Raw genomic sequence first — 23,169 nt, forward strand, 5'->3', positions numbered from 1 at the left:
TGTCTGTACTTTTTAAAATTTAAGTTGACATTTTTAAAATTGTTTTTTTTTTTTTTTAATTAATGATAGATGGTAATTTAATGATAACATAACCAGCGGTTCAAAAATGCTTGTAAACCTTACCCAAACTGATATTTCAATGAGTAACCAATAAGTAACCTTTTTTCAAGAATTCATTTTTATTTTTATATTGGTTTATTTTTGTAAACACTATCAAAGAAAAAATAAATTGTAGCAAAATTTTAATTTTTCTTCAATGAAATAGCCTGTTTTTGTAGCAATGAAAGCTTATTATTAAGTGTGATTAATCAAAAGCTGTGATATCTATCTTTTCTGATAATTTTCTTGAAATTGTGTGAGAACAACCCGTAACATGTTGCTCAATATTCTGATATGGAGCAATGTATTGCTCTTGGTCTTCGCATTCATATAGTTCTTTGTTCTGCTGAGAAAAAAATACTTTTGAAACAGTTAACACAGTAGACTTTCCAGGAACTAAATTTAAAATTGAAAAAAAGTGTTCTTTAAGAGCTTGCTCTAACGTTATTTGTCTTTAAGTTTTTCTTAACTGTTTTTTTATGAGTTCAGACAGGGTCACAACAGAACTGGCCAAACAGGTGACTGAATTTTGACAAAAAACATTTTTTCATGATATTTACAAACACTAGTGACATCTGAATTAACACAAAAAGCTAAGTTGTTGGTTTTCATCTCTAAAATTCACAAATTTTTGAGGTCTTTTGGTACTGTAATATGCTGTTTTATGACACTCTTCATTCACACAAATTCCTATGGAACATTGTTCTTTCATTGTTTTAGTTGAAATTATTTGAAAGTAATGTACAAATTTAACTGATTTAATATTTGCAATATAATATTATTAAGTAAAACTTCTTTATTTAATAAACACTTCCAAACACAGGATGAAATTTGAGACACTGTAAAGATGTGAACAGGTCACTGACTAATGTCAGACTGACCAGTGTGTAACTGCAAAGCTAAATGATGCAAAAGCACAAATGAGCATGTTGCAACATGAATTTTCCTGACAACTGGAAATGACTTCAAGGGCCTGTTATAACATGAACACTGCAGTTGAATGGCTCAAACAAGTCAACTATTATAATAAGTATAAAAATATTAAAGTGGCAAGAAGACAAGAAACCCCCTTGGAGCACCTATTTAGTGAATCAAAATGGTATCACTTTTAACAGGGTTTTATTATTTTTGAGAGGTTATAACTTTTTTACTAGTACAATACACAAGAAAATTTTTTATTTGCCATAAACATCTACAAAAACACTAAGTTGTGCAAATTTTACATTTTTATTCCAGCCCCATCAGAAGCTAGAGCAAAAATTTGAATTTAATAAAAAATTAGTTTTCAAAAATTCATAAACATTTTTCAACAGTTTTTCCATATAAAACAGTAATTCAAACTATGTATGCCATCCCTGCCTCTTGAAAAAATTACCGTAAAGTGAAATTTAACAGTTTTTCAAAGTCAAATCCAATTGGATTGAAGCGTTTCATGTTATCAGCATCTGACAGTATTATTTTTGATTTAATTTTTCTTGATTTTTATGAGTAGGTTTAGATGGAGCAGTGTCAAGCTTTTTTTGGGGGGGGGGTTCCCCATCAACCATCAACCCCTTCTGGTCCAGGAGCTAGTTGGCAAGCATTCTGATGGTACTAAGTCTGAATTGAGGGCAAGGACTCTACACATCTGGCAAGAGGAATGGTCTATGGGTGAGAAGGCAACTTGGATCAGATGTCTTATACCCAATTTGACCGCATGGTATAGTAGAGGTTATGACAAGCTGGGTTTTTACAACTGTTATCGGGTTACGGGAACTTTGAAGTTTATTTACACAGGATTGGCACGTGAGAATCCATCAGCTTGCATGTATTGTGTTTGCGATATGGTAGAACACACACATTTCAGTGCCTAGAGTGGGAGGAACAGTGCAGGTATGCTGGTATTAGTGACCTGAAATCAGAAGAGTTGATAAGATATATGTTACCATCCAAAGATGGTTGGAGAAGTGTTGATGAATTTGTGAGGATGAAGAGGGTAGAAGAAACAGGTTTTAGTTAGTGTAGGGATGGGCAGAACAACTCCAACTGGGAGGGCCAGCATGTCGAGGTGTGCTGGTTCTGATGAGCAGTTGGAGACTCCTTGGGAGATCAGGTTGGAGGTTAAATTAAAGATAAGAGTTCCAGCCGCTGGTAGGGGCCCAGGAATGACATATTTGTGTCTGCTTTCCCCCTCCTGGCAGTTGACTGACCAAGTCCCAGTCACTGGTGGAGGGGAGGGCCAAGAATGACAGTCAGGCCTGGTTAACCCTCTCTGGGGGATTTGAGGCAGGTGATTTAATGATCCAGCTGGTGAACCAACCTGACATGCTGGACATTCTGCTGATAGGTGGGGGAGCTCATACTTGACTGTATGTCCAGCCCTGAGCAATAGGAAATGAGAAAAAAATAAACATTTAACCGAGACCGTACCGAAAGATAACACACGTATACCTACACTGATAGATTTTTTACCAGTTTGAAATGTGTAGAATACTTGTTATCAGTAAATATTTATCAGTGTGGAACAGTGAAACAAAACTTTGCTGGACCAGGAATAAAAATATATTAAAGAAGTTAACTGCACAATTCAAGGAGAGAACCAGTCATAGAAGATCAGCGCAACTTTACTTGTATGACCTTTATTTATTCACATGTAGGAAGTGAACCTTTGAGGATATCATTGGCTTGCATCAGAACTACGCTAAGTCCAAAATTTTCAATTTTGAGATATTCTGTGTAAATATTCTTTGGCTGCATACCTTTGAATGCAGAACTATTCAAGTCCAATATTTAACAAAAAAAGTTATTTTTCTAAAAAAAAACAAAAAACAAGTATTTTATAGAAAAAATACTAATCTCCTTTCTGTAGAAGTAGCCTAATTGAGCTCTCCTGAATAAATGAGTTTTTGGATTTAGCATAGTTCTGATCCAAGCCAACGATATAAAGTGCTAGTCAAAAGATAAAAATTGACGTATAACAACTCCAAGTAATAATAGGTTATAATGAAAAAAATAGGAGGATTAAATTTAGGTGACGAGTACTTTACCTGTATACAGAAGATTGTGCAATTCCACTTAAGTTCCCAACAAACAAATATTCCCTCTGCTTCAATATAAAATGCACCAAAGTAAAGCATTGATAAATTACAAAAAAGAGTTACAGCGGCTATTCCTATTATTCAGTTTAGAGGGCGACCAAGATCATTGGAGAAGTGTGATGACAACAATAAAGAAACTGTTAAAAGACCATGAAGATTTGTAACACTCCTATCATGGAAATGCATTATCATGGTGTAGGGCATTTTCCAGAATATCAGGAGGGAAAAAATACTTCAAAATGTAGATTGAACAGGTGCAAATAAAAAACTAGAATCCTGTACAAAGTGTAACATCTACTTATGTGTTCTGAAAAACAATTATTTTGTTGCATATCATGCAAAAAATTAAAAATGAAAAATGACTATGTTGTTATATTCATTGCATCAACCCAGGGTACACAGGTTTTTTCTTGGAGAAATGAGAAAATGATTTTCCATGCTAAAATATGTCGTACTTTATCTCTAAAGGTAACAAAAACTCTTCTTCTTATCTTTTAATATAAATTTAATTACTCAGGACTGAGGAGGAGGTTAACTGTTAAAAACATGATTTCCAAAATGGCTGACAAAGGTTAATACACACAGTAATCCAGTGAACAGTAGCATCTCATAACTACCTAAAGTCAATGTACATGGTAAAGGTGCTGAAACATGCAACTGAAAGTCTGCGTAGCCTGATATTTTGGGTAATTTTACCAAACATTATACATAAATATACACTTTCAATAGCTTATAAAAAATTAAACTGATGTATGTGAATACAATATATAATATGGTTTTACAGGGAATTTTTTAGGGAAAAGTTTATTGTTTGTATATCTTCTCTGTTGCTAATGTCACTGATTGATGTCATGTTACCAGTCTGGCAAGGTGGCTGCTAGTGCAGTAAAGAAAGATTTTTGTGTGCTCGAATAAGCCAAAACAAACTGTTACTGTCGTGCAGTAACATTTTAGAACAAAATATGGTAAATCACCACCAACAAGAAAATCAATCTATGACTGGAATAAACAGTTTCAAAACACAAAGTCTGTGTAAAAAGAAAAGTGCTGGAAGATCTCTTGTTTCAAAAGAACAAATTGATTGTATTTGTGATGTGTATCAACATAGCCTAGGCGAATTGATTAGATCACAATGTTTAGAATTGCAAATTCCTCACTGACTGTGTGGAAAATTCAGCAGAAACATTTGAAAATGACATCTTATAAATTACAGTTAGTACTAATTTTAAATGTCGATGATAAAAGTCTTATGTAAACATTTTTGTGTGTGGTTGCAGTAATGTACTGATAACGACGATGGCTTTTTTCATCACCTAATTTTCAGTGATTAATGTACATTTCACATTAGTGGAAAACTTAATAGACATAATGTAAGAATACGGGCTACAGAAAAGCTATGAGAAAGTTTATAACATATACATGATTCCCCTAAAGTGAACCTGCATTGCGCTACTTGTAAAAATGAAGGGGTGAAAGGGTGTACTGGCTGTTCTTTTTTCATGAAGTGACAGTAATCAGAGTAATTTACCTGGACATGTTAGGTGAATGGCTAATGTCTCAACTTGAGGAACATAGTGACAACTTCATCTTCGTACAAGACAGAGCTCCGCCTCACTGGCACTTACAGATCAGAAATTATCTGGATGAATACCTTCCCAGATGTTGGATTGGCTGTGCAAGTGAGGAAAACATGGCGTTTAAATGTTGGCCACCATGTAGTTCAGACTTAACACCTTGTGACTACTTTTTATAGGGTTATGTAAAAGACACCTGTTGATATCAATTACTTAACAACGCATCACAAATGCTGTTGCTATTGTTGACTAGCACAGTATGCTTGCACATATTTGGAATGAATTTGATTACTGCGTTGATATCCGTCATGCTACAAATGGTGTACACATTGAACATTTATAAATAAAAACTTACATAATTCTTCTTAGTCATGTAAATAATCATCTCAACTGTTAAAAAATAAATTTTTTATAAGCTATTGAAGTGTACATTTCATAGTGTATATTTCATTTGTATATATATATATATATATATATATATATATATATATATATATATATATATATATATATAAAAATATACAATTCTTTTTCACAGAAAAATAAGAAAACGAGATAAGGATATATCTGTGCTGTAAACGTATAAAATACTATGATACCATGTAATATTTTTCCTGCTCTTTCTAATGACTGAAAATAGTTAGTAATAGAGTAACAGAAACATACAGTAACAGAAATTGGTACCTTTAAGACAAAGCTATATGATATTTCATGTTCAATTAAACTGCACTATAATGAGCCTTACAGAATTTTTACAAAGCTATATGACACATTAAATTCTACACCAGTGAGCAGTATCAATGTTGAACTGTTTTCAAGGACATAGTCATGAGATTAATACTCGAACATGTAACTCACATCCTTTCATTTCTCTGTTATTCTAATATACGATAATCTTCTGAATGAAGAATTCAGAGAACACTGTTAATTTATGAACAAATCAATTAATTTTACTCTTAAATTCATTTGATTTATACAATGACATTTCAAAAATTGAAATAATTTTTTTACAACTGAAATACATACACTAAATAATTTATGTATTTTTACTTGTAAATTTTATAAGTTTACAGCATTTCTGTTTAAAAAATACAAAATTTTAATCCCATTACGCTTTAATGCATTACCATTATTTACTTTAAATGAATAACTTGGAAATAAAAAATACATTTAAACACTTTTAAAACTGATCTTATATAAAGCTAACATTATCGTATGGTGTCAAATCTCTAGGCTCATACGGTTTAATAAATGGATGTAAATTGGTGATATTTTTTTAGCTGTAAAAAATGCATATTTACAGTTTTATTTGCATTCAAAAAAGTGCAATAAATTTTTTTCTTGGCACACCTTTTATAAAAATTTTGAAACTATTTTTCACTTTGTCCGGTTTTATATTCCACAAAAAAATGGATTTGATTTTTCTAAATAAAGCAACGTTTTATTATAGTACATACTTATATGAAGTTATGTTAATACTTTTTTATAAAATATTGATGATGGGTTGGTGGAGGTAAAAGACTTTACCCCCTTACAGGAAATTAGGTGGCAGTTTCTAAATTCACAAAGACATGATATTATCTTAATATGTATAAACTTATTTTTGAAGTAATAATCATAAAATATTTCTCTTCAATCTGTTACATTAAAACTAAAAGATTTTAGTTATCACCAATTAAACACATTTGGAGAAGGTTAAACACATTAAACACATTAAAGTGTGAGAAGAAGAAGGTTAAACCAATTAAACACATTTGAGTAGGTTGGTACACATGTCATATTGGTTTTAACTGACTATTTATTGCTAAATGTGTGCCCTAGAACATTTTGAAAAGTTTCCAAAATGCCTATTAATTACAAAAGGAAAACTGAGGACAAATATAGTAAAGAAATGTTAAATGAAGTACTTGCAAGAATAAAAAATGGAGATAGTGTGCCAAGAACAATGAACATTCCTGAACAAACTTTGAGAAATTGTATGAAAAACAAAAGTGAAGCAGTGTTAAAGGAGCTGGTCAAAAACCATTAATACCACAAAAATTGAAAACAATTTGACATACAATATCATTTTCCTAAGTGACAGCCTGCAGCTCCTGGTCAAAGATGAAATCATTTTTGTTGTGTAAGGTTATTTTGAAGTAAACAAACTTAAAAAAAATTTTCAAAAACTAATTAATTGTGAGGAGACATCCTTAAGTCAAACGTAAAATGCCACACTATACAAAAATCAAGAATTAAGTGCACATCACAAAGTTTTAAAGCAAGAGTTGAAAAACTTGTTATAAAAAATCCAGAGAAACCTTCATTTAACTGTGTGTGCATCAAGCACAGCAATTAATGTGCTTGCAAAGAAAGGGATGTGTTTCACAGGTGCAGAGGAGTGGAAAGGAGCATAATTTTCTGATGTAGAAAGATGGCATCTGCAGATGGCATCTTTTTGCTTCTTTGATAATTTATAAAAAGTAAAAACCTTTATGATTCAAGGTGTATGAATGGACCAGAAGGTGCAGCATATTTATCTTCTCCAAATTGATGGCAGTACAAAAATACCTTTTCAGGAATTGTTGAATGGAAAAAAGATATGACTAGCCCATCTTGGTTTTATATGACGGCCACGAAAGCCACAGTCGGTAGCTATTGAGAATAATCACATACTAATACTACTTGCAAACTCATCTGACAAGATGCAATTGTAGGATGTAGAAGTTTTTCCTCCTGTAAAGAAAATTTAATATTTTAAAACAATAAAAAAAGAATATTTCCAAAGTTTGAGATTTGTGAGAGAGGGAAGCTTTTAAAAAGGACAATAAAAAAGCAGTACTCTCTAATGGAATCTGGCCTACTGACCTTCAACAGGTTCTTAAAAAGCAAATCCCAGGAACTAGGCCTAGTCTTCCAAAGGATAATAAGAATAATCTCACACTGCACCACTCAGTACACATGCAGAAGACAAGCTTATTGGAAACCAACCAGATGATGCCATGCATGACAGGTTGCCTTCACCCCTTGCAGATAATCCTGCAGAGTTTGTTGAAAATTATGGCTTTCCTGACGAGATCAGCACACAGGCAGATCAGACTGAAACAGAAGAAGCCAATAATGACGCATGCCACCTTGCTACCACTTCCAGAAGATATTATCTCTAATCATCTAAATGATGAACTTGTCAACACCAGCAATCCAAGCACAAGATGAGTTGATTGAAAACATAACACCAGGATCCAAACACAACCTTTCAAATTTTACAGACAAGCTTTTACAAACAACAACCCCTAGGCAAGACAGAAATCCAACCAAGAAAAAAGGAACTTTCATTTAATAAATATTGTTCTAACTGCAAAAGTTGTAATTCAAGAAATGGAAAAGAAGTTTCTCAGTGAGAAAAAAAGAAAGGAGATTGTCAAAGAACCACTGAAAAAGAAAATCAGAAAAGGCAAATTTGTAATCCTATGGTCTAGTTCAAGTGAAATAGAAAGTGAAGAGTCTTTTGTTTCTGATTCTATAGATGACACCTTGAATCATTCCTACGGCTTGGTAATTAATTTGAAGCCAAAGATGCAAGGTCTAACGTTAAAGCTTTAAATAAAGTAGTACCAGGACCATCAGGGATGCAAAATTGTCATATGGAACTGAACCAAAAAGTGGCAACTATGGGGTCACTATATACCAAAATAGTACTCACAACTCTGATTTGCATAAGGAAAAAGGTATTTCCACCTGAAGTACACTGAAATCAAAGGAGAAAACAAGTTCCAATGATTTAACTAAGATGAAATCCCCATACTTCATGAATAAATTATGTGTGTTGTATCACCACCAGAAAGCTTACACTTAACTGGACAATGATGATTACAAAGAAAGTGAAAAAAAATTCTTTGTTAAGTATTTGAAGAGAAACAATAATATTAATTACCTAGGTTAAGTAAATCACATCTATTTTACATGATAAAATAAGCACCCAATAGTAATGATGTTTTAGTTTTTCATTTTTTTTTGACAATTTGAGAAAATAGTAATTTTTTTTATGTTTTAATTTTTCATTTTTTTTGACAATTTGAGAAAATCTCAATTTTTTTAGATAAGACATATTTTATTTAAATAAGCTCAAAACATATAAATTTGTTATTTATGCTTATAACTTGAAAACATTAATAAATATTTACATGATAGTTTAAGTACCACCAATTAATGGTTTAAATTGTAACTGCTGTGATAATTGCTGATTTTTACAAAGTTTTGATGCTTTGTAAAATAGGATTCCAATGAAGTTAAAAATCCAATTTAGGGGGTTTTTTCACTGTAAATTTAGTTATAAATTACTGCAGAAAGCTCCATATCTTAAATTAAATTACTTTAATTCCTCATACATCTTTTTCAAAAAGGTAGCAGTTTTTTTAGAAATTAACTTTTCATGTAGTTTTTTATATGAAAAAAGAATTTGTTCAAATTAAAAATGTATAATGATATATTTTAAAGGTTCTTTTTTAACACCCATTTTTAACATGTCCCCATTATGAATTCCCCAATGGGAGAATTTTGTGGAAAAAACCCCACTGGTTTTTTTTTACATTCAAAAGAAAGACTAGAAATTTAATATATCGAAAGTCGGCCTGATTCTGTTCAAGACTACACATTTACCAATACGTTTACAAATACACGCCAGACTGCAGACAGATTAGATGCTTTGGCATCTCTGCAAGGTACTGTTGACATCATGTCACTGTGCTATTACTCTTTAACCTGGTACATAAGAATAAAATAAATATTTAGTTTAAGTGGAGGGAAATGGGTGGTATATGTTTTTTTTGTTATTCAGTCCCGCAGACTAAAATATTAAAAATTGAAAAGTACTCACTTTTTTGTATTACAGTTTGCTTTCTAGTTTCGACTGAATAACAAAAAAAACATATACCACCCATTTCCCTCCACTTAAACTAAATATTTATTTTATTCTTATGTACCAGGTTAAAGAGTAATAGCACAGTGACATGATGTCAACAGTACCTTGCAGAGATGCCAAAGCATCTAATCTGTCTGCAGTCTGGCGTGTATTTGTAAACGTATTGGTAAATGTGTAGTCTTGAACAGAATCAGACCGACCGCTCCTGAGACATGTGTTAAAAATATAAAAATGTGTTGGAAGATGTTAACAAGACTGCTTTTTGATGATTTCTTTACTATAACGTAAATATTAATATATTTACCTTTCTAGCCAATTATTTTAAGAGTTTAGCACAATGTCATAGATTAGCTAATTACAATTTTTGTCATTTTCCATTACATTATCTCATCCCTTATTGCACAGTAGCACCTTCAAGGTTGTAATTGCTGTATTTCTATTATAGCAAAATTTGTATAAATTACCACAATTTTTGTACATTAAGACACAATATTATGCATTATTAGCACTTCTCTGCTCATTCCATACTCTTAATAGTTCGACAGGATCACCATAGCCATGTGAAGCAATAGTATATTTGTAATTATAAATGTTATAATCTTTTTTATAAAAATAAAATTCATTACAATGAAATGGTTCGATATTCATTTTTTTTGCAACAATACCTAAATATATATCATCAAACCTAAAATGTTTTGTAAACATACTACCAAAATATAAGTTAACTAATGCTTCTTTTGATAGTATATATGCTCCTGCTGAAACATAAGGAGGCCACATGTGGTAAGGATATTCTTCCAAAGAAATGTACCATTTACTAGTAAAATGGCGATGTGGAGAAGATACAAAAACATAACCTGAGTATAAAACAACATCATCTGGTAGTTCAAAATCCAGTACTTGTGATAATCTTCTGGAATTAAATTGTAAAGGCAATGATTTAACTTCACGATTTCGTATATTGTTTAAATTTGTAACAATTTCTTCATTAACAGAAGCTATAGGTAGCTGCAAGTAGGCTGGGTAATTGACAGGATTGCGAACAAATCGTAGAATATTCTTAGTAGAAACATACATATCATCATCACTAAAAAAATAAAACTTTGAATTAGGACAAAATTCCACTGCCCATTTAAAACCCATCATAGTTTTAATAGTATTATTGTAATAATCATCAATAAAACTTGCCTGCACAATATCACCAAACTTTTCATTTTCTTTTTCAATTTTTTCCTGGACAATATTATCAGTTCCAATTCCCAAAAGAAAAACAGTTCGTATAGGCACATCAGAAAACCTGCTTTCATAACCCCACGACTGCCTTATGCCTATACGGCGATCAAAGTTTTTCATAGCAGACTTTATAATGTAAACTAGTCTCAACTTAGAATCATTACCACTACTAGCACATTTAGTTTTGTTATTTGATATAAATTTGTAATTATACGTATTAATAGGTTCATGATCCAACTTTTTATTATTCTTAACCTGTTCAGCATAACGAACTATGTCACCTTGTAGAGGATAATTAAATTCATTGTAAAAATCTTTCTCTAAAAGATGAATGTGGACACCGAAGATATATAATATCACAAAACCAACTATGATCACATACTTAAATTTCGTTTTCACCATACGATTTATTATTATCCACTTCATTCTAACAAGCATTTACAATGTAAGCAACTTAATTCAATTAACACAAAAACATTTTACTTCAGTTATAGGTTATCCGTAAACTAAGCAGACTAATTTGAATTGTCACTGCCATCATAATCTTCAAACATTCAATCACTGATTTTAGGTAAAGATTGTTGTAGTTACTGATTAAATCCTATTATTAATCATTTCAATTAGAGTTTCTGCGTATTTATAATTATAAATAATTTTTTTTTTCAAAGTACTTATTGTTCAGTAATGGACACAAAATTGATAAGGCGTTGATGTGCTTGAAAATTGTATCGTGGTTAGATTTTGCCATTGCTTACCGTTTTACCCTTTTTCATAAGTGAACATTAGCTATATTTGTCGTTATATTAAAATTAGACTACAATTTTATTTTGTTAAACTTTGCGTATTTACTTTACTTGTTACATTTGCCATTATTGTTTTCTACTCACTGCCCCAGTTCATCGACCTTGAAGTTTTAAGTGACTGCCCGGCCATGTTTTCTGTTGAAAAGAAAGTGGGCCAAACAGGTTGATTAAAATTGGGGTGAAGTGTGGACTTTGTGCTGAAGTTAGCATTTTTTAACCATAAGTACTGTATTGTCAGTTTAAAAATGGAAGGAGAAAGAGGTATGTTGTGTTTTCAAAATTACTTAATTTTAAAAAAAATTGTATTTTATGAATTGTTATACAACCGTAAGAATTTTGATTTTCCCTTAATTACTTTCGAACGGAATTGTAATTTTAAGAGATATTTTAATACCGAAATATATTTTGTTGTCCAGTTTATCATGAGCCTCCTGAATACGTGGTTTTTATTGTACTGTATGATCATTTATATGTAAACATATGCAGGTGTTGTAAATGTTTTTCAAATTTGGGGGGTATTTAATACCCTCCAAGTTTTAGACTGGTGTGTTTTAAGTGTAATCGTTATCATTATGATCATTACACTTAGATTTTCATTAAGATCTATATGAAACCTAACCTAAAATTTTGATCGTTATTGAAACACTTGAAATGTTTACAAATGAAATACACGAATGAAAATGAAATCGTAATGATACGACAGTATCATTACGATTATATTTGGTTTTAGACAATAGTGAATTATATTGTGCGAACTTAAGAATAGAATTCATTGACCAATAATTTTGTGTGTGTATTTATATATATAATATATATTTTTTTTACAAATTGAAAAAACCACTTGCTTTACAGATTTCTATTCCTGTTCATATATAGTTTTTACATGCTGATTTGCCTTTTTTTTCTTTTAATACAGATATGTTATGAATGATGTTAGAAATTTGAAAAATTATGCCAATCCTTTGTTTAATTTTGTGATAATTTGTAATGAAAGTATTTATATTACTTCTGCAATGTTTTTTATATGTCTATATATGTTGATAGTATAGTGATTGACTGCAATATCATAGAATAATAATAAATAAAATTTCAGATAAATTGTTAATAAAAAGTAAATTTATAGTCAATTTACTAATGACTAATTGATAGTCGATTTAGTGGTGTAGTGGTTACATTGAAACCACTACAAAACTATAAGTACATACTAGTATAATGTGTAAAATCTGTACCTTCTGCATTATGCTTAAATATAATGAAAATATATATTTTAATTAGTTGTTACAATTGAATTGTAAGTGATATAATAATAGTCAAATGAGTATTGTAAAAATGTACATATATTTTGAATGATGTGTCATAATGTTTAAGTATACCTTAACATATTTATTACTAATTAATAATAAATAAATACATTATACTAGTCTCGCTATACTTTTTTTTTTAATTAGACTACAAAAAAACAGATTTTCTATAAATCAATAAAATTAGACAAAAATGTCATTGAATAAATAACTTTATAAATAATATGAATAGTCATTACTAAAGACTTCCTATATTATTTCTTACATTATTAGATAAAATAAGCTATTTAGTTTGTTTAAGTTAATATTTACTTTCGTTTTCTTTTTATTAATTCATACAAGCTTCGAAGCTTGTGGATGGGAATACAAAATGGAAATCTTGTAGTATATGAAAAATCAATGTCTTATAATTATATTAATTTAAAATTAATATAATTTACTACAACATATGAACAAAACATCACTGCAGGAACAAACAAAAAAAAAAGAATGAACACAGCAAGACATCATTTTTATAGACAAAACCAAAAGATATCATGACACATATTCCTTTATTCAACTTTTATTTTCAGTTGTGAATATATCAAAACTATTAGTACAGTTGATTGAAAGCAAAACAAAGCATCAAAGCTTTATAACAGACAGCTATCAGTTGCAAAAAAAACTCAAATTTTTAAATGAAACAGATGGATGGTACTGTCAATTTGTTCACAATAGGTTTTTAACAACACAAGTTGTTATGAAAGTTTTGTATTTATTTGGATAAATAGTTTTTAATGTTAGAAAGTTTGCTCATAGAATAATTAACTATATTTTTACTGACAATCATTTATTCAACCTGCTTTAAATGTTGAAATAAATGTGATAATTTTTAATGTAAATTTATAAATAATTTTTAATTCCAAAATAAAGTAACTAATGGTATAAAAAGAAAAAAAAATGGGTGAAAACTGCAAATAATCTTGTGAGAAAGCATAAAATCTTGATGTATGCATAATTTTAAATCTAAAATAAAGAAACTGATTTATTCAAACAAAGAAATATGCTAGTAAGAAATGTAGTTGCTTTATTGAGAGAACTAGTTTACAAAGTCTGTAGCCTGTATTTACCTGATCGCTGATGGTTTTGTGTGAAGGCTTCATTTTTGGCTGAAACCTGTAGAGAAATCTAACTCTATGCTTTTATAATGTATATAATTTATATGCAATGTTTTTGTTATAATGTGCATTAACTTTATATACATTAACTTACCTTTTAGATAGTTTGAAAACAATCTTGTAATTTTTCCACTCATACAAATTTTACATTTTTGTATAGACTCAATTAGTAGCATCTATAACTGCTAAACTGATGAATTTAGATTTAATGAGTAGCAGGAAGATTAATTTTCTTGATGAATGAGATATAATCTTTGGTTGAGTATTTATCAGACTATTTAAGAAAATTGAAAACAGTAATGCTGTTTAGAAACCGGAGATGTGAAAGCAGTAATATTACGTCCATTGAATATTCTGCAATATTAATGGCAAATGCATTTTATAACCTTCTTAATGTTTTCTTGAAATCCCTAACTCTACAATATATTATAAATTGACTGTATATATTATTTGTTGAGCTTTCCCAGCTGATGTAAGGTTATCTTAGATCCCAGCATTCAAAGTCGTATTTTGAAACTATAGTAAACAAATCATATTTAAATGGATAAATTGGTGCTAGTTGGATGAAACATTAACAAATTGATTGTTACTCTTTCTCTCTATCACTCTCTCTCTTTCTCTCTCCCTCTCTCTCTGTACACACACATACACACACACACACACACACACACACACACACACACACACACACACACACACACACACACACACACACACACACACACACACACACACTACATGCATCTATGTGCATGCACAAGTATATATGTTTTGAGGGGGATTGGTGGATACAAGAGAGACAACATATGTTGGAGTATTTTTATAGTTATATTTTACTTGAATATTTATCTACATTGGTATTTACAAAAGTTAGCTATTTTTGTTTTATGTAAATTATATTATTGTGCAGCAGTCGCACCTTATTCCTGCATCATGTGTTGTATTATTTGTTTGTTACATTTAATTGTTTGTTTAATGACTTAAAAAGACAAAAAAAAGTGATTTGAAGAATTTTTATGCCATGATTTTTTTATAGTGCTTGTTATTTGTCATTCCTGTGCTATTGAGAGTCTGAACTATAAAGCAATTTATAATTGTGTGTGATATCTACCTGTTGTATTTTGTCATATGTGTTTTCTGAAAATACCAGTAACATGTTTTGATAATGTATGTTGTTCATAATGCACGCATATGTATGTATTCATGCAATATTCATTATACTAACTTTTCTTATTTAATACTCCTGAGGTGAATAAAAATCATAATCCACTTTCTAAATGCTTAAAAATATACTTCCAGGTCTTTTTGATCCAGTCATTTCCTTGGTAATATTGCAGATGGCACTTTTGCTGTTTTCAATAATTAATTGTAGATATTAGTTATTAATTTCAGATAATTGACTTAAAATTAGAAATTGGTTTTAGTATGGAGTTAGATGGTATATTTGGTACTATTTGTGTAAGCTCATTTATCATAATATTTTTTGTGCATGAAAATTTTGTATCTTTTTAATTTACCTTGTTTACTACTTGAAATGTAAAATATTTTTCCCCACTTTTATGAGATGATTATGATGGTCTATGTTGTACCTATACGTATTCTTTTTTACTATGTACATGACTGTACATCAAATTTTCTCAGATAGAGTTTGTGTTTTGTTAAGGTGTAGTGAATGCAATTCTCTATATGTACAAACTGGACACATTCAAGTAATATTGCAATATGTATAAAGGGTGTCCTAAATTTAACACAAGATTTAAATTGTTTGCCATTTTTATTTCTGTTGTGTTGGCAACACTTTCTGAAGCACATGTAGTAATCACATTCCAGTTAGTAGTGAAATACATGATGCAGGGGCGCTTAACAATCATGAAAACATATTACAAATATGGAGAGTATTGTGCTGAAACTGTGCAAATTATCGTAAAAAGAGTTGTTCAGACGTTTGAACAAACAGTTCAGTGATGGACAACAAAATAGGTGGCCGTCCTCATACCAGATACTTGGTTGAAAAAATTGCTTCTGTGAGTCTGGAAATACAGTAACTGTCAGTAGTGTATGTTACTGAGAGACGATAACAGCATTTTTGTGGCCTCAGTTGGAAGCCATGGACTTTGGCTTTGATGTCGATGAGATGTTCTTTCAGCAGGATGGTGCCACATGTAATGCAGTGTGTGAAAGCATTGAGTTGTTACAGCAGAAATTTCATGGGTGACTGATTTCATGCAAGAGTGATCACTATTGGCCACCAAGGTTATGTGATCATACACCATGTGACTTTTATCCTTGGAGATTTGTAAAGTCCAAGGTTTACAGCAAATGCATACCAAACCTTCTTGAACTTAAAGAAGAAACCCGATGTGCTATAGCAGCAATTGAGCTGCAAGTCTGCATAAATGTGATTGTATCAAAAAATTGAGCGAGTATCTTATTAGATGTATAGGACATTTGTTGGTTATGGTTTTTTAATTATTATTTAATTTTTGAAGTATGTCATTACTTTTCCAATTCATGCATAAAGATTCATTTTGTAAATTTAAATTCTGTGTTACTTTTGAGACACCTATAGATATTTATATGTGTGTATACATATATATATATATATATATATATATATATATATATATATATATATATATATATATATATATATGTATGCTTGCCTCTGGTGCGAGTGGTAGTGTCTTGGACTTTCATCCGGAGGTTCCAGGTTTGAATCCCGGTCAGACATGTCATTTTTCACACGCTACAAGAACTGTCATTCATTTCATCCTCTGAAGCAATACCTAATTGTTGGTCCTGGAGATAAAAAAAAATTCAAAATCGACCACTGCAAACCACCTGTTAGAAACAGGCTAGTTGTACAAAGATATTAATCACAATACTGTAATTATATAAATCTTTCAGCCCATAGAGTCGTAAACTTAGCTCACTTGAATAATCATAAACACATTTAATTTTAAAAAACTACATAGTACAGAAACAGACATAAAAATTCAAATGTTTGACAATGCAATCAGATTTTCTATCCACTTTTAAGTCAAATGCTATTAACTTTAAAACTATGTAGGTTTATAGGGAAGAGATTTGATGTAATGTTGAAAATATAAATATGGAAACATACTTTGTATGTTTCCATATTGTTTCCATGTTTCCGGAAGAGGTTACCAGACTAGCGATTTCGTTATAGATGGCCTGCGGTGGACTCCCTAAGAAACATGTTAGAAAGGGGCTACCTCCCGTCTATTGGTGGCCGTCTGAGATTGCCGACAAGAGGCGAATGTGTCTAGCGGCCAGAAGGAACATGCTAGGGTTCGTTTCCCTGTCCTGAGGGATATATGTATGGCCCCAATACAAAAAGACCAAGAAGGATCTTGCATCATGCATTCGAGAGGCGAAATGGAATGAGCTAATTGCGGAGGTAGGGGCAGACCATACACTATATTGGTGAAAAGGAAGATGAGACCCAGGGTCTATGCAGGATGCTGAAGAAGTACGGGGCATAATCAATGGCCTTTTTCCGGATGGGCAAGAGGTGATGACTGACGACGGGGACGATGGAGAGATTCCACCCCATTTTACACAAGAGGAGTTATTCATGCCCTGAGGAAGGCGCCGGACACTGACTGGTTGCCGAATTTGGTGATAAGTGTGGCGTCCGGACATTTACATCACTGTTTTATAGATTAAGCTTTTGCCTTCGCTGTAGGCCTCATCCTTTTATCTTGAATGCTCTACATCGTTGCCCTTTGAACTGGCTAACGAGTTCGCGGAAGCACGAACTCCGCGCCTAGTTCTGCATCTTATAGAGCCACTTCGTGTGTAAATGTCTCATAAATTCGAGCCAAATTAATAACAGACCACCAAAAATGTTCGCAACAACGAAATTTATTCCTAGTTCCCTTGGTGAACTCAACTTAAGTTCATACCCTTGACTTTGTTTCATTATGGACTCCGGTCTGGTCTACCTGGGAGAGGCGGACAGACCTCCTACTCCCACTCAGCTCCATCCCATGTGCCGGGTGACATTTACGTTCACTTACCAGCATCGTCGAGATGCCGCTACACCTCACGGCTGCATGGGAATCCATACCCTCGGTAGTGCAGTCGTCGTTCCGCTGACAGCTAACATTAACAATAATCACCATTGCTTTTACTAACTAACCGTGGCTCGGTGCCAACACGCCTATTTCCGGCCAATCAACTGCTCATTTGGTCCCTAACCACCCAGGGTGCTACTCTACTATACCCCTAGCCGTTCCGCTCAGGGCAAGGAAGCAGTAGAAGCCAGACACAATAGTCCATTCTCTGTGAGCCTTCCGATCAAGAAATGAATTCACTCTCTCGAGCTCCCTTACAACTTTGGTACGTTCAACCAGGGACAAACATAAAGGACATGGTCCGCAGTGTCATCAGCCTTATAGTCCGGGCACAAGCCCGAATTAGCCAAACCTAGCCAAACTATTCCTGAATGCACCATCTCCTGAAAGGAATTGAGTTGTGTACCGATTGGGGGAAACCCACCTAATTGCTCGCAGCTCCCTAACATTTGGAAATATACCATACGTCTAAGTAAAGGGAAAGGAGAAAAAAAAGCTTCTAGATTAACTGGTGTTGGATTTGATTCCCGACAAGAGTCTGACATTTTGTAATTTTATCCATCTCTCCTTTTTCATTAAAATACTTGTGAAGCACATCCAAGGTTGTAATAGGGTTCCCATCGGCAGGAAAAGTCAGCAAATATAAATTTAGTTGGGAAAAGTCAGGAAAACTACAGAGAATTTGCATTTTTGTTATCGAATTAATATTATATTATTAATAAAGTATTTTTAAGTAAAACCAAAGTATATTTGATATACTTCCCCGGCATCGAGAAGTGGCGACCCCATCGTCCAGCATATGCAACTACGTGCATCAAACAGCCATTAACAAGTCCTGTTCTTACTTACATTCCCTAATTATTCATTTATATTGAGGAATACTCCAAATTGCAGTTAATTTTTTCACTGGTGAAATTTTAAGGCGGTTAACTGTTTTCTTGGAATTTCTCTCAAACCACCGTGAATTTTTTTTGTATTTTAAGTAATTAATTGCCTTTAAATGGCATGTAAAAAGACTTAATAACCAGCGATCTAACCGCTGGTCATTAAACTTACATCCAGAATTCAGTTGGTCAAGAAGAGGTAGAGATGTGTATCTCGCTTTTGTGGGTGTGTGAAACCCACAACTCAGCAATACGAGCTGAAAAGCAGCGATTTGGTACAGTAAAGCAAAGCAGCATAATGAAATAATTAAGGTAAGGAATTTTCAGCCTTCACTGAACATTTTTTTTTTATCTCCCAGTAGTACTTCATTTCGGCAGATTAAAACTTTAATCGACAGATGCGAGAACGGTGGTGGCGATACATCTGTGTTCTTTGCCTAGATCTTCTGGTCAGAGTTATGCATTTCAGCAGCAAATGGTACATTTGAATCCTCGATTTCGTTTATGGAAAATGACAACATAATTACTTCTTTTTGTCATAATATGATGTTTCTAAGGCGGAGATCTCAATGTCGTACAAAATAAGTTATCCTTAAGTTCATATGATGAAATCGGGTGAAACTTTTAAAATTATATTTCCTGATAGTTGTATAGCGTCAAAATTCCAGCTTTGAGCTCTTTCCTTAATCATGGCCTTGCTCCCGTACATTGATGGCATTCTACAAATACGTTAGAATAATAATGACAAAATATTTTTCAAGTAAATGTTTATAATGTTGTTTTCTGTATAAAGTAAGGTGTTCTGTTCTAGTTTTCTTATTTGTATTACTCTTACTCACGGTGATTTTAGTTTTCCTTTAAGTTGTGATCATACATATATTTTTTTGCTAAATTGAATCTGTGTTTCTTAGTACTTTTATGCAAAGTTATTAAATATTGTTTTTTTGTTTACTTTGCAAAATAATTTTTAGCAATCTTAGGTGCGAGCCAATTATTTTTAAAAATTCTTTAGTTTGCTTTTATTTCTTATTTTTGTTACTTTTAGTTACCATGATGTTCAATTTTAAGCAAGAAACTTACTAAAAATTGTTTTTTTTTTTTGTGTTTTGCAATGTAATTTACTGAAACAATTTATCACAAAAAATAGCCTAATTTTAAATGTGTATTGTAAAAAAATCATTAAAAAATAAACAGTAAAAGTGAAAGTAATAATAAATAATAAAAAAGCGTGAGTTGGGCAGCTATGGGAATGGTGGGAGGATGCAAAAAATATATCTATATATTTTGCGGAGTAAACGGCATAGCATAACATTTTGAGAGTCAGGAAAGTTTTACTAAATTTGTTAGTAAAAGTCAGGAAAATGAATCTTAAAATTTGGTGGAATAATAAAAGTATACGTTAAACTTGACTAAAAGATTTAGGATGCATATTACAGACATTCTTACCAGATTCTATTATACAACTTTGATTATATAAATTTACGTGAAATTTTGGGAAGTATTGGAAATTTTAATGATAAAAAAGTTTTAATGATTCCTACTTCGTTTGGATGTGAATAGTTCCTTGAACTGTAACTATTATATAATAGTACATTGCAGAGCAAGAGATAAATCAGTATCAGATTGAAGTAAGAAATTAGTAAAAAGATGGAAAATTGTAAGACTAAAATGTATAATAATAATCATAATTACTGAATTTTTATTACCAGCAAATAACCTTCAAAAGATTTACTGAATTGGAAAAATAGTCGCAGTAAGTATCTAATTTAGTGTCATTGTAATAAGACCTCATTTTTTTAATGTTTTTTTTTATGAATTTTTTATTCTGATTTTTATCACCTAGTTTTTTTTAACTGGCCGTGAAAAACTAATCTTTTTTTTGACGGAAATTTTTTTGTGTGAAAGGGAGAACAAAATTCCTAATATTTTAATTGAATTGCTAAACTAAATCTTCAAAACATGTCAAAGAAATAAGTACGGTTGAATTACAGTAGTGTGCAAATTAATCCGAACAATGATGTTATTTAATAAAAAGTAATCTTATATAGAAAAGAAATCGTACCTACAATTTTTTAATATCTATTAATTGATGTTCTCCCAAAAACTATATGGTCATTCTCAAATAAAAAAACACCAGACGTACTTAGTAGAGGTTTCCCTATTGCTATCATTAACGAGTCGATTACACTGTTGCACATCAAAATATTCAGACCTAAAAGATTGACTTCGTTTACTCCGTCCTCCGTAGGGTTAGCTGTACATTGAGCAGTCTTCTCAGAAAAAGTAACTCGTGAGAAGTGCCTTGTGTACCTCAGGGTTTCATCCTTCCCGACCAGAATTTACGGGGAATATATATGAACACATATCTCTTGCGACGGCTAAATATTTTATTAAGTAACATTACTACTAAAATTACTTTCTTTTTTATTTCATGATTATTAACTTTACAGTTAGTTATTCGACTTTTTTTTTACTCATTTATTTTGAACGCTAATACGCATTTGTTTTGTAGGTGATGATCTCACTCCTGGCTTTTTACTTTCAAACATATCGTGTTTGTATACATATAAATGCGTTGTACTCTCAAATTAATGGCATTACTGCAATTATTCATTCAAATGAGCTGCCAAGAATGTTTTCGCTAACAAACAACATAGATTTAAGTACACATCCGTTGCCAGAGGGCTCGTTATTACTTGTCTTTGACGGCGTTTGCATTCAAGCGTGTATGATGTGTAAAATGTTTTTAATACGATTTTAAAATATATTACAATTTTAAGAAAATAATTATTTGCTTCTGATTTATTTAAGTTTTATACTTTTCTCTAATCTATATGTTAGTTTTTACGTGTATTTTTATATTCCTGTTACTCGAAGGGTGTAACAATAAGTATGCTACTTTGATAAATCAGCGACTACAAAAATTCATGCCCAGTGTGTTCAAAAAGTTCTTTTGACTTTTCCCCAACTTTTTTAACGTCCGAAGATGAGAAATGTTAATTGTCGGAATTCTTACTAGACATAATATTTTTACTCAACCTTGAGTAAAAATTGATTTTGGGAAGCTGCATGAAGAGGACCTCAAATTTTTAACGTAAAAATTGGGCTGATTTTTTAAAGAAAAAAAAATTGTCTGAACCACCACTTAATAAACTTTATTTATAAGTCGATCTATTAAAAACTGGTTGAAGGTCAAAGTTTGAAGTGATTAATGTTTATACTAATTTAATATTATATATTTATATATATAATTAATATTTTAGTAATTAATAAATAAAATAATTTATTTAAATTTAAAACAGAAATAAAAAATAAGTATTAGTTTCATTTTTGTATTCATGGGAGGGAACAGTTCATTGACGTCTTGATTATTTTTATTTTCGTTTAGTCTCTCGTACAGTAAGATGTATGGTACATTTTTTTAGTCCCAAAAAATAATAAATTTTCTAATAAAAACGAGGTAGAAGAAATGAATCTCCCTTTATGGTAACGCTCTTTGAAATTTTACACACTCATACATTATTTATTTCTTTGGTAGATTTAGTTAAGAAATTCACAAACACTTGTACGTTTTGAAGATGCTTCTGTACATCGTAGATCTTCGACAGCAATGACTGAGATAAACGAAGTCAGTGTTTCGTAAAAGTTAACAATAGATCTACATCAATAAATTGATAAGAAGGCAGTTGAAAGTGGCATATCTGTCTAATCAGTATACAGAATAATTAAAACAAATAATGTTCACCCATGTAAAATATAATTAGTTAACGAGCTCAATGAAGACGATCTAAGTACTAGGCTACAATTTGTGAGACTACGCTTAATGGGACGGGGTCAGAATTGCAGTAATATCTACGTCTTGTACGTTTTAGTTCTGGATGTACATTTTCTACTCGTGGTTCAATTAAACCTCATAACAATCAGAAGTAGAGAAACTCGTACTAGATAAATGCAAATGCATTCACTTAGCAATCTGTGAATGTTCAATTTGAAGATAGACGAAGTACTGAATCGCTGCACGTTCACCGGAGAAACTACAAT

At 31.5% G+C, this 23,169-nt stretch overlaps 1 protein-coding gene and 1 long non-coding RNA gene across 2 annotated transcripts; one reads left to right on the forward strand and one right to left on the reverse strand.

Annotated features, from left to right (window-relative positions):
• Nucleotides 1–5,328: 5,328 nt before the first annotated feature.
• On the reverse strand, nt 5,329–11,379 carry brn (beta-1,3-galactosyltransferase brn). The gene has a single exon (XM_075356381.1). The coding sequence runs from the start codon at nt 11,319–11,321 to the stop codon at nt 10,143–10,145; it is 1,179 nt and encodes a 392-aa protein (XP_075212496.1). The 5' UTR covers nt 11,322–11,379; the 3' UTR covers nt 5,329–10,142.
• Nucleotides 11,380–11,583: 204 nt separating this feature from the next.
• On the forward strand, nt 11,584–21,915 carry LOC142320266 (uncharacterized). Its single transcript, XR_012755331.1, has 2 exons — nt 11,584–11,947; nt 21,641–21,915. It is a non-coding gene; the product is annotated as an uncharacterized LOC142320266 (long non-coding RNA).
• The last annotated feature ends 1,254 nt before the right edge of the window (nt 21,916–23,169 follow it).

The sequence above is a fragment of the Lycorma delicatula genome, chromosome 2 (genome assembly GCF_047948215.1).
Source record: "Lycorma delicatula isolate Av1 chromosome 2, ASM4794821v1, whole genome shotgun sequence".
Lineage (NCBI taxonomy): Eukaryota > Metazoa > Arthropoda > Insecta > Hemiptera > Fulgoridae > Lycorma > Lycorma delicatula.

Excerpts from the sequence above, each read along its gene's own strand:
- brn (XM_075356381.1), bottom strand. The coding sequence starts at position 11,321 with ATGCTTGTTAGAATGAAGTGGATAATAATAAATCGTATGGTGAAAACG.